Source organism: Erythrolamprus reginae, chromosome 1 (assembly GCF_031021105.1).
Source record: "Erythrolamprus reginae isolate rEryReg1 chromosome 1, rEryReg1.hap1, whole genome shotgun sequence".
Taxonomy (NCBI): Eukaryota; Metazoa; Chordata; class Lepidosauria; order Squamata; family Dipsadidae; genus Erythrolamprus; species Erythrolamprus reginae.
The window spans coordinates 286,890,874-286,908,398 of NC_091950.1; the positions used below are offsets into that span (position 1 = coordinate 286,890,874).

Genomic DNA, 17,525 nt, shown 5'->3' on the forward strand with positions numbered 1-17,525 from the left:
GCTAACAAAAGTAAAAGTGAGTATTGATCGGAATACTGAAATTTTGTAGCTCTATCTCTCTCTATTTCAGTATTCCTTATTTTCAGGCATTGCCAATTTTAACTGTATTTGTAAACTTCCAAGGAGTCAATTTGTAATTATAATTTTTACAGCTGTATAATAAAAATCAAAGCAACTTTATGCCATTTTAATGTTGATATCTGACTCTCCCTATATATCAGTGATGCCGAACCTTTTTTTGCTCGGTGCCATAAAGGTGCACATATACGTGATAGTGCTCTAACACCCATAATGCAATGCCCTCCCCTTGGGCATGCACACAACGCTCCACCCCCGTATTGCCCCACCCGGTGCATGCATGCAGGCCTCACTGAAGCCTCTGGACTTCCAGTAGGCCCACTGAGCTGTTTTTCGCACTCCCCAGACTTTAGGAAAGCCTTCTGAAGCCTGGGGAGGGTGAAAAACAGCCCAACTGTCCAACTGTAAGTTCGTTTCTGAACTTCCTGTACAGTGATCCCCTGGTTATTGCGTCCCCGACCATTACGAACAGGGTAATTTGCGATTTTTGAACCCGGAAGTCAGAACACCATCTGCGCATGCGTGCCTTTTTTTCTATGGGCACGCATGCGTAGATGGGCCGGGCAATCAGCTGCTGGGCGGCTTCCCTAGGTCTTCCCCCTCTTGGCGGGCATCAGCGAGGAGTTTCCCCACCGCCCACGCAAACTCCTCGCTGCTGCAGCTTCGCTCGGGCCGCTTCCCAGCTGAGTACTCAGCTGGGAAGCGGCCCGAGCGAACGGCTTGTCCGCAGCCTGCCTGCCCGCGCGCCCTTCTCCCGCCCACGCCGTTCGCTAGGGCCGCTTCCCAGCTGAGTACTCAGCTGGGAAGCGGCCTGAGCGAACGGCTTGTCCGCAGCCTGCCTGCCCGCGCGCCCGCGGCTCGCGCGCCCTTCTCCCGCCCACGCCGTTCGCTCGGGCCGCTTCCCAACTGAGCCCTCAAGCCAAGCGCAGAAGTTCGCTTTTGGCGCTTGGCTTGAGGGCTCAGTTGGGAAGGCGCGCGGGTGTTTTAAAACATCCCCGCCGACATGGGGGGCTTGCTAGCACCCCCCCAAACCCGGGTTCGGGGTTTGGGGGGGTGCTAGCGAGCCCCCCCTGTCGGCGGGGACGTTTTAAAACACCCGCGCGCCTTCCCAACTGAGCTCTCAAGCCAAGCGCAGAAGTTCGCTTTTGGCGCTTGGCTTGAGAGCAGAGTTGGGAAGGCGCGCGGGTGTTTTAAAACGTCCCCGCCGACATGGGGGGCTCGCTAGCACCCCCCCAAACCCGGGTTGGGGGTTCGGGGGGGTGCTAGCGAGCCCCCCATGTCGGCGGGGACGTTTTAAAACACCCGCGCGCCTTCCCAACTGAGCTCTCAAGCCAAGCGCAGAAGTTCGCTTTTGGCGCTTGGCTTGAGAGCAGAGTTGGGAAGGCGCGCGGGTGTTTTAAAACGTCCCCGCCGACATGGGGGGCTCGCTAGCACCCCCCCAAACCCAGGTTGGGGGTTCGGGGGGGTGCTAGCGAGCCCCCCATGTCAGCGGGGACGTTTTAAAACACCCGCACGGCTTTCCAATGAGTCCCGAAGACAAACGTCAAACTTCCGTGTTTGTCTTCGGGACTCATTGGAAAGCCACGCGGGTGTTTTAAAACGTCCCCGCCGACATGGGGGGCTCGCTAGCACCCCCCCAAACCCGGGTTGGGGGTTCGGGGGGGTGCTAGCGAGCCCCCCATGTCGGCGGGGACGTTTTAAAACACCCGCGCCGCCCCCAATCTTCGGCTCCTCGCTAGCGCTGCGGAAGTAAAAACACCATCTGCACATGCGCAGATGGTGTTTTTACTTCCGCAGCGCTACTTCGCGAAAACCCGCTCGTTGCGGGGGCTCCTGGAACGGAACCCTCGCAACGAGCGGGGGATCACTGTACACCCATTAGGCCTGTTTATTGCCATCCACAGACTCCAACCATGCACTGGTTGGGGACCCCCTTTCTATTATCACCTGAGATTGTAATTTGCAACAGCCTGCAACTGCCACAACATTATGATGACCTTAAAATGTATCTACCTAAACCAGTTAGCCCATCATTTTGTTTTTAAAATGTGAGCTATTTTCTACCTGTACCTTCAAAAACTGATGAACGGTGTGAATAGTAGAGTCCTTGTTTCGGTCCGGCTTTACTTCTGGCAGTAAAGAGTTTTCTTCTCTTTCTTCAGCATCTTCACAATTAGGAACTTGGCTATCTGCCTCTATCTGCTCAGGTCCTAGGATTGAATTATACATGCTTGCTAATTACTTCATACATCCATTTCCTTTTCTATACTCTACTTTGGATCACTTAGTGCCGGGGTAGGCAAAGTTGGCTCTTCTATGACATGTGGACTTCAACTCCCAGAATTCCTGAGTTGGTATGACTGGCTCAGGAATTCTGGGAGTTGAAGTCTACAAGTCATATAAGAGCTAACTTTGCCCACCCCTGACTTAGTACATAGCCATAGCAATGTCTTAGATAAAATCACCAAATTATTATTCAGTAGTATTAAACTTATTTCATTAACAGCATTCTTGTGCTATTTCCACAAACATGCAGGAAGATATTTCTTAAAAAAAAAAAAAAAAGAATTCTCAAGGCAAGAAGTTGATGGCTTACCAGGCTTGGAAATCCCAGACATTTTTGTTTCAGGATTCAATTTTTCTACCTCTGACATTTTGAGTTCCTCAGCAGTGTGATCCTCTGTTTCCATATCCAGATCTTCAGAAACTGTTTCTTCATTGTCTTCATTAACAGGCAAAATTGGTTTTTGTTGTTCTTCACTTGCCACGTCTGGTGGGAACATAAACCAATAAAATACCGTTTTCAGATCACATTTTTTTAAAATTGCAAGAGGCTCTTCAGCATCAGAATGTAAGTCATTATAAAAATTGGAGCTGATCTATTAACAGTCTAGAAACAAGTATGCATTTGTCAAGCAAATTGACTTTTCTCCTCGAACCAGCCCCTTAACAAAAATAATATATGGCTAGCAGTTGAGCATAAAATACAACATAGCACTATACATTGTTAAATCAATATTAAATCTCTTCAATTCAATGAGATTTAAATCTAAAAGTAGAATTGAAAACTACTCTCTAGTAACAAATGTAATGCCTTTCCATTTCTGGCTACATTAGCAATTACCATTTTATAACAACACTTGAGGATTTTGGGGGTCACACTCAAGGCTTAGGAAAGTTTTAGGATATGGAGCATTGTAGACTAAAACTGTAGAGAATTAGTTAAGACAGAATGAAAAATACATTTCTCAAAATAAACCTAAAGTTTATAAACCTAAATGAATGTAAAAGAAATACAACATATCTGTTAGTGAAGAAATATATATGTTTCTCAAACTATGATGCAATAGAGAGCTTAGCGTTATTATTCCCTGTGTTATCTTGTGAACGCTGCCATACCGTAGGTCTGAGCATCATAGGATTCACTGCCTTGTTTAATATGCTCAAAGGTGTCAGCTTCCACCTGATATTGTCCTGGCTGAAATGGTCTTTCTTCTGCTTCCTGTCTAGACTCAATAGTTCTCAGTCGCTTGTGAACAGTTTGGCTCTGATCTCCTTGTGTGCGTTCGTTGTCAGCTTGTCCTGGCTTTCTTTTATAACTCTGAAACACAGGAAAGTACAGCCAGTTAATTTTCAAGGGGATGAAGCAAATCCAAATTCTATTCAGGAAAAGAGAATATAAAGATCCTATACCTTTAAAAAGAGGGGGGGAGAGGGAGGGGGAGAGGGAGGGGGAGAGAGAGGGAGGGAGGGAGGGAGAAGGGTTCTAGAGGTGCGTGAAGATGGCTCTGGGAGCTGCTTGAATAGATAGGAAGGCTGTCGTGCCTCTGAGGCTTCACATTATCCACTCCTGCCTTAAAATATCAATTCTGCTTGTTTGTTTGAGCTTTGCTTGCACTAGGAGGCTATTTGCACAGTAGGGAAAATCTGGCCTGCAGCTTAATTTTGTTTGCCGGGCTGCAGATGGGATACCTGCAATTCTCTGCAAACGGACAACTAGAGCAAAGCCAGACGCCCCAGAAATTCTGGTTCACTCTATCACTGGCTCTCTAGTTCAAGCAGAAGCTTCTCTTTTTCTCTTGCGCAAAGTATTTTTAGGCTGAGAGCTTTCTGTACACAAACATTCACAGCAACATAGAATTCAAATCAAACGTTTATTTATGATCCACGGCCAAACACTATTTAGAATTCTAACTCTAAATGGCTATAAGAGGAAAAGATAGAGCTGGAGTGAAGCCAGTAAGAGACTGATCTGTGAGGACCGCTGGCTTATGTCATTTTCACACATGTCCATTCAATATTGTTTCTGCTTCTGTTTCTAATAAACATTGTACAAAGTTTGCATTTGATTCTGTATTACTTCTAGATGTGGTTTCTCTTCAAAAGCATATTAGCAGATCCTGATACTTTTTTTCAGCTCAAAACTATCTTAAAAGATCCAAACAGCGTGAGAGCCAAGGAGTTAATTAGCAGCCCCATGTTTAGTTTTTCCTTGGATTTCCATTAAACAGACTTCAAAGATCATTTAGTATAGGAGCCTCCAATTGTAAAAAAAGTAATCTACACATTTTTAAAAGAATAAGACACCTGGGTATTTTTTCTGTTTTGTTTCTGTGAAGCCAGATGTGCCATTAATTCAGATTCATGTCCTTCTGGCTGATTTGCATCTGAAGTTCCACTCCCGTGTTCCTGAAATAAGAGGTACTAAGTTAAGATCATGTTTGCAAAAACACACCACAGGCATATTAAGCTTAAAGCCGACAACTATATTATCTTTGGAATAGAGAATAGTTTGGTTCTGCAAACAAGTCCATCTGTTAATTTTAGCATTGCACCAAAAATTCATGAAATATAATAAGTGAAGTCTAGCTCATAAGACAGAGAAGAGATCCCTAGTGATGTATAAAATAGATACAATAGATGTAGATATAATCCATGGTCTGGCAAAAACAAGCATAATTTATGACACATGGCCCTTTCAGCCTTACTGGAGAAATTGATTAATTTAGCAATTTGAGGATGTAATCAAAAGGAATAGTCAGTAAATTTTAAAAAGCACTGTATATACAAAGAACAGCTGAAATATATTCTGTCACTCTTATACATGCCTCCCCACCTAAAATGGAAATATGCCCTCCTATTAACTGGAAAATGGATGCTGTATATCTACCTTATTTTCAGTGTTTTGAGACCTACTGAAGAATATGAACAGATCCAATATTCTCCATAATACGGTGATACCTCGTCTTACAAACGCCTCATCATACAAACTTTTCGAGATACAAACCCGGGATTTAAGATTTTTTTGCCTCTTCTTACAAACTATTTTCACCTTACAAACCCACCGCCGCAGCTGGGATGCCCCGCCTCTGGACTTCCGTTGCCAGCGAAGCACCCGTTTTTGTGCTGCTGGGATTCCCCCGAGGCTCCCCTCCATGGGAAACTCCACCTCCGGACTTCCGTGTTTTTGTGATGCTGCAGGGGAATCACAGCAGCGCAAAAATGGGCGCTTCGCTGGCAATGGAAGTCTGGAGGTGGGGTTTCCCAGCGAGGGGAGCCTCAGTGAAATTGCAGCATTGCAAAAACACCGAAGTCCGGAGGTGGGGTTTCCCATGGAGGGGAGCCTCAGGGGAATCCCAGCAGCACAAAAACAGGCGCTTAGGCTGGCAAAAAGGGTGACTTTTGGGCTTGCACGCATTAATCGCTTTTCCATTGATTCCTATGGGAAACATTGTTTCGTCTTACAAACTTTTCACCTTAAGAACCTCGTCCCGGAACCAATTAAGTTTGTAAGACAAGGTATCACTGTACTTGAGGGTCAAGACAAGAAGTAATGGAGGGAAGCTTAACAAGAGAAATTCCATCTAAAACTAAGGAGAAATTTTCTGACAGTGAAAACAATGAATCAGTGGTATGACTTGCCTCCAGATGTGGTGACTGTTCCATCACTGGAGTTTTTAAAAGAAAAGACTGGACAACCACTTGTCTAAAATCGCAAAGGATCTCCTGCTTAATCAGAAGGGTTGGACTAGAAGACCTTTGAGAGCTCTCTAACTCTGTTATTTTGCATTCTATAGATCTACCACCAAACAAGTCAAAGTGAACAAAAAACAACAACATTCTGGATATGAGCAATTACACAATAAGTTAATAGGATAGAAATAAATGAGAGACATGAACTGGTTCTACAGAAGTTACAAAATTCTCCCCCTACTGCAATTAGAGTTAAGGTTGCAGTGAGATGTGCTGAGGTGAGAGAGAGTGATCCAAAGGCACCAGTGAGCTCCCACGACTGAGGTACATTTGAAGCTGCAATTCCCCCAGTACCAGTACATTTACTTATAACATTGCTCCATTTCACCTCTTTTGCCTGATCCTTCTCAGATGCTGTTCCAACCAACTCAACAGCTGTATCACTCTGTAGATTCTCTTCTCCTGCCTCTCCATATGCCTCATGTTCCATTCTTTCCAAAGCTTCAGGTAACTGTTCCTCATTTTCAGTATCATTACCAGCTTCATCAATTTTCTGAAGCAATTAAAAAAATAAGTCAGTGTTAGCTTGGCAAAATATTACCATGTTTCTGGCCTCATCGCCATATACTCAAAAGCATGATTGGATTTATTATCAGGGGAGGTCTGATTTTGGGGTAAACAGGGTAGTAGCTGATGCACTGTACATAAAATAATACTTTTTAGGCAAGCGTTGTTTGTTTCATGACATATTATAGAAAAATTCATTTACTGCAATTCTCTCCCCCTCTCCCAAACTTCTATTAATAACAATATGTGAAACCTGTGGACAAAGGCCTTGATCAGTAGTGGAAACATTCTGTTCTTTCTCTTCAGCTTTTTGCTCTTCTACTGTAGAGTCCTCTTCTTCGCCTGTTCCTTCTTCATTTTTATCTTCTTCGCTTTTATCTTGTTCACTTTTATCTTCAGAAGGATCTTTTTCAACTTGCTCAGAATCCTGTCTATCTTCATCCATATCTCCAGTATTCTTATCTTCCGTTTCCTTTTCATCTACATCCATTGCCTTCTCTTCAATCTCAAAAGGATTTTCTCCTAATAGAAAAAGAGATATACAGTGATCCCCCGGTTATTGCGTCCCCGACCATTGCGAACAGGGTAATTTGCGATTTTTGAACCCGGAAGTCAAAACACCATCTGCGCATGCGTGCCCTTTTTTCTATGGGCACGCATGCGTAGATGGCGCCCGGCAGATCAGCTGCTGGGCGGCTTCCCTGGGTCTTCCCCCTCTTGCTGGCGGGAGGGCGAAGCCCCCCCCAGCACCCGCTCGCCCGCCCTTCGCCCTTCGCCCGGGAAGTTCGCCAGGAGTCAGCGGAGAACGGCGCAACTGTTTTAAAATGATCGGAGCTTTCCAATGAGTCCCGAAGACAAACGTCAAACTTCCGCGTTTGTCTTCGGGACTCATTGGAAAGCCGCGTGGGTGTTTTAAAACGTCCCCGCCGACATGGGGGGCTTGCTAGCACCCCCCCAAACCCGGGTTGGGGGTTCGGGGGGGTGCTAGCGAGCCCCCCATGTCGGCGGCGACGTTTTAAAACACCCGCGCCGCCCCCAATCTTCGGCTCCTCGCTAGCGCTGCGGAAGTTAAAAACACCATCTGCACATGCGCAGATGGTGTTTTTACTTCCGCAGCGCTACTTCACGAAAACCCGCTCGTTGCGGGGGGTCCTGGAACGGAACCCTCGCAATGAGCGGGGGATCACTGTAGGTTTTTTTTTTTAAAGCCACATACAATTGGATAGAATGCCCCAGGCCTGCTAAATTCCACACATGCACTATTATTTCTGGAACTGAATACTTGAAAAGACAAAGGACACCAGACACAATTCCCAGACACAAGGGTTCAAGGTCTGGGGAACTGAATAAAGGGCAAATCAAAGATGTGCTTTGGATACAAAGCTCTGGACTGGGATTGGGTGTATCCATGAAACCATCAGTTTCAGTTCCTTTCTCCTCACAGTATCTTCCATAAATAAGTTATTTCTTTTTCTGGAATTGCATGATAGTTGGGTATTGAATGGATAGTTTCCATGTATTCAAAGAGCATCAATTGGGCCCAAAATTGGATTACTTCTTTAACTCAAACACATATTTTTCCTGGGATAACACGGTTACCATATGGAGCTAGGGGAAAACATTGCTTCTTCAAGGAGCCATTGGCAGATATAGCATAAATGTCCATAAGCCCACGGAAGCACCTTTCTGGCTTCAAATTTGAAAAAGAGCACATTCTTAGCTTACCTACTCCACTCATTCCCCAAATGTTAATTGTTCTATCACTAAAGTATAAATAACATCTTTTACATCAACTCTTCAAATTACTAGGATAATGGTATTAACCTAAGTTAAAGGCAATGATCTTTTTACTTCAACAAGCTAATGAAAATTGATGTAGATTCAAACATAACTTGCTGATAACAACAAAATCTTAATTTTCAATAATTTAAGTTACAAAATGGCCGAAAAGCTTTAAACTCTGATGCCAAGTTTATAACTTGCAATTTTTGTACGGGACACATATTTTATCAAGCGGTCCTCCCTCGCCCCCTACCCCGGAGATAATAATGTGTCTGATACTAAGCATCGTTTAGCCTTTTTTTATTTCTACCTTCTTCTCCTTCTTCTTCTTTGTCTTCCTCATCAATCTCTTCATTTCCTAGGTTCAGTTCATGATCAAGCTCCAAGGCTTCAGGTTCAGGTTGGTTTTCTTGCTTTCCATGGTAAGGATCCACTTCATTCTCATCATATTCTCCCTGTAAAACAGAACACACTATAAGAAGAACAAAAATGGAAAGCAGATATGGAATTCTTTAGGGAGGCAAAGTTCCTGAGAGCTGAAATTCTATTGAACCTGCTAAAGCATAAAAATCTCCAAATTATTAAGGAAGCTTATCACCCATTGGAAAAGATATCCATTCATATGACAGGTTACAATCTAAATACATATTGATGTTGTCTTAGTTAATATATACTTGTTGTTTGATAGTGAACTGTGAATGAATCTTTGGTATTGGATGGAACTTTATGATCACTATATTTAATCCTTTATGATTACTATATTTGTGATATATTTTGGTAAAAGAATAACAATAATGGTAATAATAAACATTGTCTAATCACCAACGAGATATCTTGCCTTAGCTGTTTACCCACTTGACTAAGAATAGTGATTTTGACTATATTTTCTTAACTAAGAAGTTATTCAATTGCATCTGGGTTTAAGAATATTATACAAAAACATTAATGGATGGAAACTTCTAAAATGGACACCAATCCTTTCATCAAGGGACACACTTCAAATATTTACAATTAAAAAATAAGAAAGATGGGAATCTTCTATATACATATGAAGACTAAGTGACACATGATTTGAAAATAATTTGGAAAAGTATTTTGGATGTTGTATGAGCATAGGCCTAATTAAAGCAGCAATGTATTTTTCTTCCAGATTTGTCCCAACTTTAAATGTGCAGTAACTTTAAGAATTGCCTACAAAAACTGAATTTGTTTAGCCAACTTAACAGGTTTTTCTTTATTTTGCTGTATAGATATTTAAAAATGAAAGCAAAGAAAAGGGGGGAAAAGACATGGAAAGACCTGGAAAAAGAGAGAAAATATTACATTTAGCGATTTAGAAATGGATCAATTGAATAAAGTGGCAGAAGCCTGAAAAAAGAGGCGGCTTCTCCTCAGCGACAGAGTATTAATGCACAAAAGGTCCAAAGCACTATTAAATTAGCAATGCACATTCCCAGTTAAGAATATTGTATTGAATCTCTGACATAATTCCCAACAAACAGGCTTCCTAACAATTATATGTATATGTTATATGTACCCGGACTATCATGAAGTGTTTTGTTTTATGTACACTGAGAGCATGTGTACCAAGATGAATTCTTTGTGTGTCCAATCACACTTGGCCAATAAAATTCTATTCTATTCTATTCTATATGGGTGGATACACTTTTAGCTTCCTAACTACTAAACTCTGCTGCCATTTCCTCTTTTAATTTCCTGTCCAATGCATAAAATAAGTAAACAATCATGCAAAAGGTAAGGTATATACTGGCTAGTTTTGAGGGACACTGGTTGTAAAACTCATCTTCTAGAAATTGGATGCATGAATTGGAATACATCACACACACACACACACACACACACCCCAAAAGCAATAAGCAGCTCAATACTGAATGGTTAGGCTTTTACCTCATCTATTTGTTCATGGATTTTCTCTTTGGTTTCAGTGTCATCTGCTTGCTTCTCTTTTTCTTCATCGTTGGGTGATTTCTTCTCATTTTGATTGTCAACTCCTATGTTGTCATCTTTTGCCACTAATTCAGATTCTCCCTAAATAATTCAAGAAAAATATCCACATTACCACCAATGTACATATATTTCTCAGGCTAACATTATTCAACTTGTTTTGAGAAACATGGTTACCTCTTTATAGCTATTAAATTGGTGGGTCTTATAGACCGAATTTTTGGCTTACAGAAGCCCTTTCCCCACAATCCATTTTTGAAAAAAAAATGGGCCCGTTTTTCACCAAAAAAGGAAGGCAAAAACACTCCCATTTTTGCAACAAAAAAAAAGGGGGGGGATGAGCAATTTTTTTGCAAAAAACAGGGGGGCTTTGGCCTTAACTCAGCCCCTAGGAGCATTCTACAGGCCTCCCAAACCGTCTGCTCACCCCATTTTCACAAAAAAATGGGTGAAAAATGGGGGCATTTTTGCCTTCCCCCAGCCCCTAGGAGCAATCTATGGGTCAACTAAATACTCTGCCCACCCACCCAATTTTTGCAAAAAGCAGGTGAAAAAATGGACAATTTTTTTGCAAAAAGAGGGCCATTTTTGCCTTTTTCCAATCCCTAGGAGCAATCTACAGGCTTCCCAAAACTTCTAAGCACCTATTTTTCCCCAAAAATAAAAATAAAAACAGGGTATGCAGAGAGTTTGGGAGGCTTGCAGAATGCTCCTGGGGGCCGGGGAGGACCAAAACGTTTGTTGTCTTATACACCGGTACATCTTATAGTTTGAAAAATACGGTATTTATCTACTTGCATTTACATGTTTTCGAACTGCTTGGTGTGTAGGAGCTGGGTCAAATAATGAGAGCTCACCCCGTTGCATAGTGCAATCTTTAACTGATGATCCATCATGCCCCCTTTTCTATGTACTGCCATGCATTTTACATAATTAATCAATGGTGCAACTCTTAACTCTTTCAAACTTTATATTCATTTAAAATTTTACCTCATCCATCCCTGGTCCAGTTTCTGTTTTCCCGTCTTCATTCTCATCCTCCTCTTCTTCCTCTTCCTCCTCCTCCTCCTCATCTCCCCAAAGCCTCTCGTCCAATTTGTCAGCATCTCCTTCTCCAAGGTTTCCCATCTGCTTATCCAAGTCTTCATCTTCATCAGAATTATCGTCTTCTTCTATACAAGGTAATATAAATAAAGCTCAATGTTAATCTTCATAGAAGGAACTTGAGTAATTATAAAGATAAAGCATTATGGGTCTGGAAACAGACTGGAGCTCAATAGGAGAACATACAGTTTACAGCTGACTAAATGAACTAATAGTTTAACTTGATATATAGGCAATTTCTAGTATATAAAGTATATTTACACTGGGATATGTGAAAGTTCTCATTCCATGGGCAAAAAGAATTTCTACAGCAATGGGAATATTTACATTTTTTTACCTAGTCTGCATAAAATAGAGATTTAAGATTTTAAAAATCTTTAATATATAGTCCCCTTTAAAGTATTGATAGATTACTAAAAATCTTATTTTTTTATTTATGGCTGTATCATATTACCTAAGTGTGCTAAAGTTCACTCATTCATTATCATAATATATTGTTGAATAGGAATTATAAACACTGTACTAAACAGATCTTCCAATGCAAACTTTTACTTTTTAATTAGAACAGCTACTAAAAACACAATATCTTCTTTCTTAAATACTTGAAAAAGATCAACAACACTGCCATTTTCATATAAAAACCATGAGCTGCGGACTTCAGAATCCTGTTGAATTCCTGGTCCTCTTGGTCTAAAAATCTTTATTCCAAGTATACAAAGAAATCAACAAAATGGGAAGGAAAGCTCTGTGTTAGAACTTGGATTTGCTTAATTCCGTCACAGGAAACTAGTGGGAGTCATATTTAAAGTTAATTCTATATAGATACATTTGGTTCTATCAAGTTTCAGTAAGAAAAAAAATCTCCAAAATATTTCAGTATTACCAAAAGATTTTCCTAATAATATTACACAGGAATGGGAATCCTGCATCTCAGTATGTTCTATTAAATTGTTATTAAACCTTAGTATTGGTTCCCGATTTTGCGCTGAATTCTGGAGCTACTTTATATCAGGTCAGAAAAAGGAAAAATACAGTGTATAAATACAGACCATCTTTTTCTTGCTCTCCATCGTATGTTTTCCCTTCAAAATCTTCAGACATTTCAATTGCATTATCTTCTCCTTCAATATCCGGTTTCGAATCTGGTTCTTCCTCTTCCTTTTCCTGACCTTTTTGGTAAGTATCTTCTACCTGGAATATTTAATCAAGCTTCATTTTAACGGGGTGTCCCCTCCTCAACTTTCAGCAAGATAATTTTAACATTCCCTCTCCCCTCAAGAATGCCATAATTTATTTTTACGGTACATTTCCTCAAAACTGAAGTAGACTATTAAAAAAAATGAAGGGAGTGAAGTGACTTTGAAACCCATTAAATGAATGTACAAAAATAATGCAGGGATTCCTGCATTACTCCATGCACTAACCGTTCCTTAGCATTCCATGCATTTACCTTTCCTGCAGAAATAGAACAGCACTTTCTGTATGGCCTTTAACCAATATATACATTTCAGTTGCTTTATTCCACACTAGATCAACCATTCTTGGCAGAAATGGTTTGCAAGGATGTCAGTTTCAGTGACTGAGGAGAATCATGTCAGCTGTTGGCATATGCCATGCTGGAAGCCTGACTGATCCTAACAAAGCCATTGCTATAAAGCCTAGGCCAGGGCATGGGTAACCAGCAGGGCTGAGGAAAGCGTTGGCACTGGGAAGATTAAGGCAGTAAGCCATGGGATATGCCAGGCTCGGTCAGCAATTGCAAAAGTGATTGAGGAAAAAGAAGGACTGAGGGAAGTGCGAAGGTTGGGGAAGTATTGGGCTAGTTGAGATATGCTGTGCTGGGACACCTCAGATGCTAGTGGCCTTGCCTTAATTACCTCAGAAAATTGTTTTGCTATTGGTTTGGCTGTTGTAATATCAAAAATTTGGGACCAACTCAAAGATTCCACGTTTTGTTTCTGAACTTTGACATATTTTCCATTTTGTGCAACATCCTTATGCAATGCTGATTGTTCACCACCAAAAAGTATAAGCACTTTTTCATGTTTCCCATAAACACTAAAACCCTAGCATTCATTTTCTTTGTATACAGTGATCCCTCGGTTAGCGCGGGGGTTACGTTCCAAGACCTCCCGCGCTAACCGATTTCCGCGTTATACTGGATGCGGAAGTAAAAACACCATCTGCGCATGCGCGCCCTTTGTTCCATGGCCGCACATGCGCAGAAGGTGGAGCGACGCAAGTTCGGAGGCTGGCAATGCAATGGTGATTTTTCCGGGCTCCTCGCCGCTACCCACAGGGCAGCGCTGGCGGCAATGGCAATGGCAACCCTCCCTCCTTCCCTCCTTCCCTTCTCTCCCTCCCTCCTTCCCTCCTTCCTTCCTCTCACCGGCTTTCTTGGGGCAGCGCTGGCGGCAATGGCAATGGCAACCCTCCCTCCTTCCCTTCTCTCCCTCCCTCCTTCCTTCCTGATTTTGGCCAATCAGCAATCAGTATGACGTCATCGGGCGGGAAAAACCGTGGTGTAGGAAAAAAAACGCGGACTTATTTTTTAATTAATATTTTTTGAAAAACCGCGTTGCAGCGTTTCGCGCTAATCGAGAACGCGCAAATCGAGGGATCACTGTATACTATAAGTAGACACTTCAAACCTTACCTGGTCTTCATTTTCTATCTTATCACTAACATCCTTTTTGCCTTCTCCTTCTCCAATGCCACCATCTTCATAATCATGGAATTCTGTTCCTCCTTGTCCCCCATCCTCAATTATTTCTTTTGGTAAACAGAAACCCTAATAATAATAATAAAAACAGTCAGCTGAATCAAGGATAGCAGTCATTAAAATGAAATCCACTAAAGATCAGTTACTTATTAACATGTAGATTAATTTTTATATAACCGGATTATTCCGGTTCCTAAACAACTATATGTAAAGTTGTTTCCCTCCTAGAAAAATAGTCTTTTATTCATATCAGAATCAGAATAGTAAAAGAAAACCAAAATGATATTTTTTTAAAAAAGTAAGCAGTCAACTTAATATTTTTTCCAGGCAAATTAGTGGGAATGACAATCAAAATTTAAGAAATAACTAGGTTTTCAGGAGAACAAAATTTGCTTGAAAAAAAATTAGAATGGATTCTGCAATCGTTAAATTGTGCCTCAACTTTTTTGAGTTTTCTGAGTGCCAACAGGGTACATGAATTAAAATGAATTTATGAATACTGTACATCTTGCTGCTCCAAAAACCTGGTGAAGTTCCCCACCAAAGATTTATGAATGAACACTGAGTAAGTAAATCATTCTTTTATGCAGTGTTAATTTCAGGAAAAAAATAGTACAAAGTAAAACAAACATTTTATTTTTTGAAAATGAAAGGTAACTCACAAAGATATTCACTTTCCACTTCTTACCTTTTGTGCAATTTCTGTAAATATGTTTGACAAGACGAAAAGCAATTTTCCAGTGCTCCTATGTGTGGCCAAGGAAACCGTGAGGTAGAAAAGGACAATATTGGAATATTTGCAAAGAAGTGGCATTAGACGTACCAGCAAGTGGCAGGCCTGATTAAAAATCTGAAGAAATAAAAGAGAAATAATATCAATTAATTATGGAAAATATTCATTGTCTATAATATTTATAAGCAATTTCAGAATTTTTTTTTGTTATTCTTACATGCTACCATTTGGGGCAAGATGAAGAAACAATTTTAACATTATGTTTAACATCTTTCCCCGAGTTATATTTTAGCCGAAATATATCACCTTGCATTCATATGCAGTGTAATCCTCGCCATAAGTTTTCAATTCCGACAGGAGTGCAGAAATGACTGAAATTATTTTTTGTATATGCAAAGAATTCACATCAGAACACATTTCTTCATCTAAGAATTCAGTTAAATGCCCTTTCTGGAGCCCATCAACTAAAGATTCTTCCCCTGGAATAAGAAATATAAAAAGCAATTATCAAAAATGTTATTTCAATTGAGCTCATAAATATGTCCTATAACTCGTAGGTTCTCATTTTTTAAAAAAATGTGCTATGGAAGGGTCATAAACAGCCAGAAAAATGCATTTGACATAACAGTTGCTTTCAAAACAAAACAAAACATTGTTAAGTCTTACCATCTTTTGAGAATATCTCCTTGTTGTTTTTTCTTCTTTCCACCAAAGACTGGACAGAACTCAAGATAACGTGAATTGCATCTTCTATTTGTTCTGAGAAGAATTCTACAAATTCATCATTTGATGTTTGGTCATCTATAGAAATATCATTGAAATATTAAATGGGGAAGATTTTTAATTTTATAATGGAGAGATGGATGGATGGATAAATGTAGGCATTATGCTTGGTTACAAAGTGTCTTGCTAACTATTTACTTAAAGAAATGCTACTGCTTTAATTTTCTCCCTATTTGAGTATCTTAAGTATCAAAATTCTCCCTCCATTAAAATTGGGATCGATACTGTTGTACATTTTAGAGAAAGTTGTTGTTTGTTCTCCAGAATTAAATCCAAGATTCCCTTTCAGGGTTGTAATAGAGAAATGACTGGTAGTGAAATCAATAATTTCATAGTTTCAAATAAAATTTCTGCAAATACAGGTAGTCCTCAACTTACTTGAGCCCCAAATTTCTATTGTTACGTGAGACATTTGTTAAATGAGCTTTGTCCCATTTTATAACCTTTTCTGCCTCGGTTGTTAAGGGAATCCCTGCAATTGATAAGTTCGTAACTTGGTTCCTAAGTGAATCTGGCTTGCACGTTGGCCCTGTTTGTCAGAAGATCTAAAAAGAGGATCACATGACCCTGTGACCCAGCAAAAGTAAAAAATATGAACCAGTTGCCAAGCATCTGAATTTTGATCACATGATAATGGGGATGTTTCAAAGGTCACAATAGATTAGATTAGATAAGATTTATTGGATTTATATGCCGCCCCTCTCTGTACACTCGGGGTGGCTCACAAAAATGGTAAAAAACAATACATAGTAACAAATCTAATATTTAGCAATCTAAATTACAGTTTTAGGTTAAAAAACCCAAAACAAACCCCAATATATAAAAAACAAGCACACAGTCGAATCATACACAGAAACTACATGGGCAAGGGGGGAGATGTTTAAATTCCCCCATGCCTGACGGCAGAGGTGAGTTTTAAGGAGTTTCCGAAAGGCAAGGAGGGTGGGGGCAATCCTAATCTCTGGGGGGAGCTGGTTCCAGAGGGTCGGAGCCACCACAGAGAAGGCTCTTCCCCTGGGTCCCGCCAGACGACGGGACCCGGAGAAGGCCCACTCTGTGGGACCTAACCGGTCGCTGGGATTCGTGCAGCAAAAGGCACGAATAGTAAAAAACAGGTCATTAAGTCCCCCTTTTTAAGTGCGGCTATAACTTTGAAGGTCACTAAATGAATTGTTGTAAGTTGAAAACTTAATCAAACTTAACCTGTAGTTGAAAACTTAATCACTCAGGAATTAGATAGCTCCCCCCATTCAGTTTCATAGTAAGAGAAAGCTGAACTATGAGGCACCTTCCCTAAACCCTAAATCTTGCTCAAACAATTCCAATATAACCTCTCCCAAGATGGGAAAACCCAGTGATACATTTGTGACCTCAAAGGCAAGCCTAGAAGAGCTGAGAGAAAATCAATACAGGAGTAACGCAAGTAAGCTTGTCTCCATTTTTTAGGTTGATCTTTATTTTTGCTTTCCACAAGGTCCACTACTCAGATGGTCAGCTTCCAAATACAGATAGTCCTCGACTTATGACAACTGAGCTGAAAATGTCTGTGGTTAAGTGAGTTTTGCCCTGTTTTATGAACTTCTTGTCACAGTTGTTAAGTGAATCACTCCAGTTGATGTTACTAGGGGTGAGGTATCATCAATATGCTGATGATACCCAGTTATATATCTCTATCTAGTTATATATTCCCGTATTAGTTCAGTGAAGTAGTGGATATGATGTCCCAGTGCCTGGAGGCTGGGGGTGTCTGGATGGGAATTAATAGGCTCAGACTTAACTCTGGCAAGATCAAGTGGCTATGGGTATTCCCCCCGAAAG

The 17,525-nt window shown here is 40.8% G+C and overlaps 1 protein-coding gene across 1 annotated transcript in view; it reads right to left on the reverse strand.

Moving 5' to 3' along the window:
- The window catches only part of MDN1 (midasin AAA ATPase 1), a 136,653-nt gene that overhangs the window by 10,603 nt on the left and 108,525 nt on the right, over nt 1-17,525 (reverse strand). Inside the window, exons 81-94 of the mRNA XM_070733209.1 lie at nt 15,591-15,725; nt 15,231-15,403; nt 14,880-15,041; nt 14,126-14,260; nt 12,519-12,660; nt 11,356-11,537; nt 10,309-10,449; nt 8,711-8,855; nt 6,872-7,140; nt 6,440-6,604; nt 4,666-4,767; nt 3,478-3,679; nt 2,675-2,848; nt 2,149-2,288 (exon numbers count right to left, since the gene is read on the reverse strand). Of these exons, the coding sequence (XP_070589310.1) occupies nt 2,149-2,288; nt 2,675-2,848; nt 3,478-3,679; nt 4,666-4,767; nt 6,440-6,604; nt 6,872-7,140; nt 8,711-8,855; nt 10,309-10,449; nt 11,356-11,537; nt 12,519-12,660; nt 14,126-14,260; nt 14,880-15,041; nt 15,231-15,403; nt 15,591-15,725 (2,267 nt within the window). The remainder of the gene's footprint in view (nt 1-2,148; nt 2,289-2,674; nt 2,849-3,477; nt 3,680-4,665; nt 4,768-6,439; nt 6,605-6,871; nt 7,141-8,710; nt 8,856-10,308; nt 10,450-11,355; nt 11,538-12,518; nt 12,661-14,125; nt 14,261-14,879; nt 15,042-15,230; nt 15,404-15,590; nt 15,726-17,525) is intronic.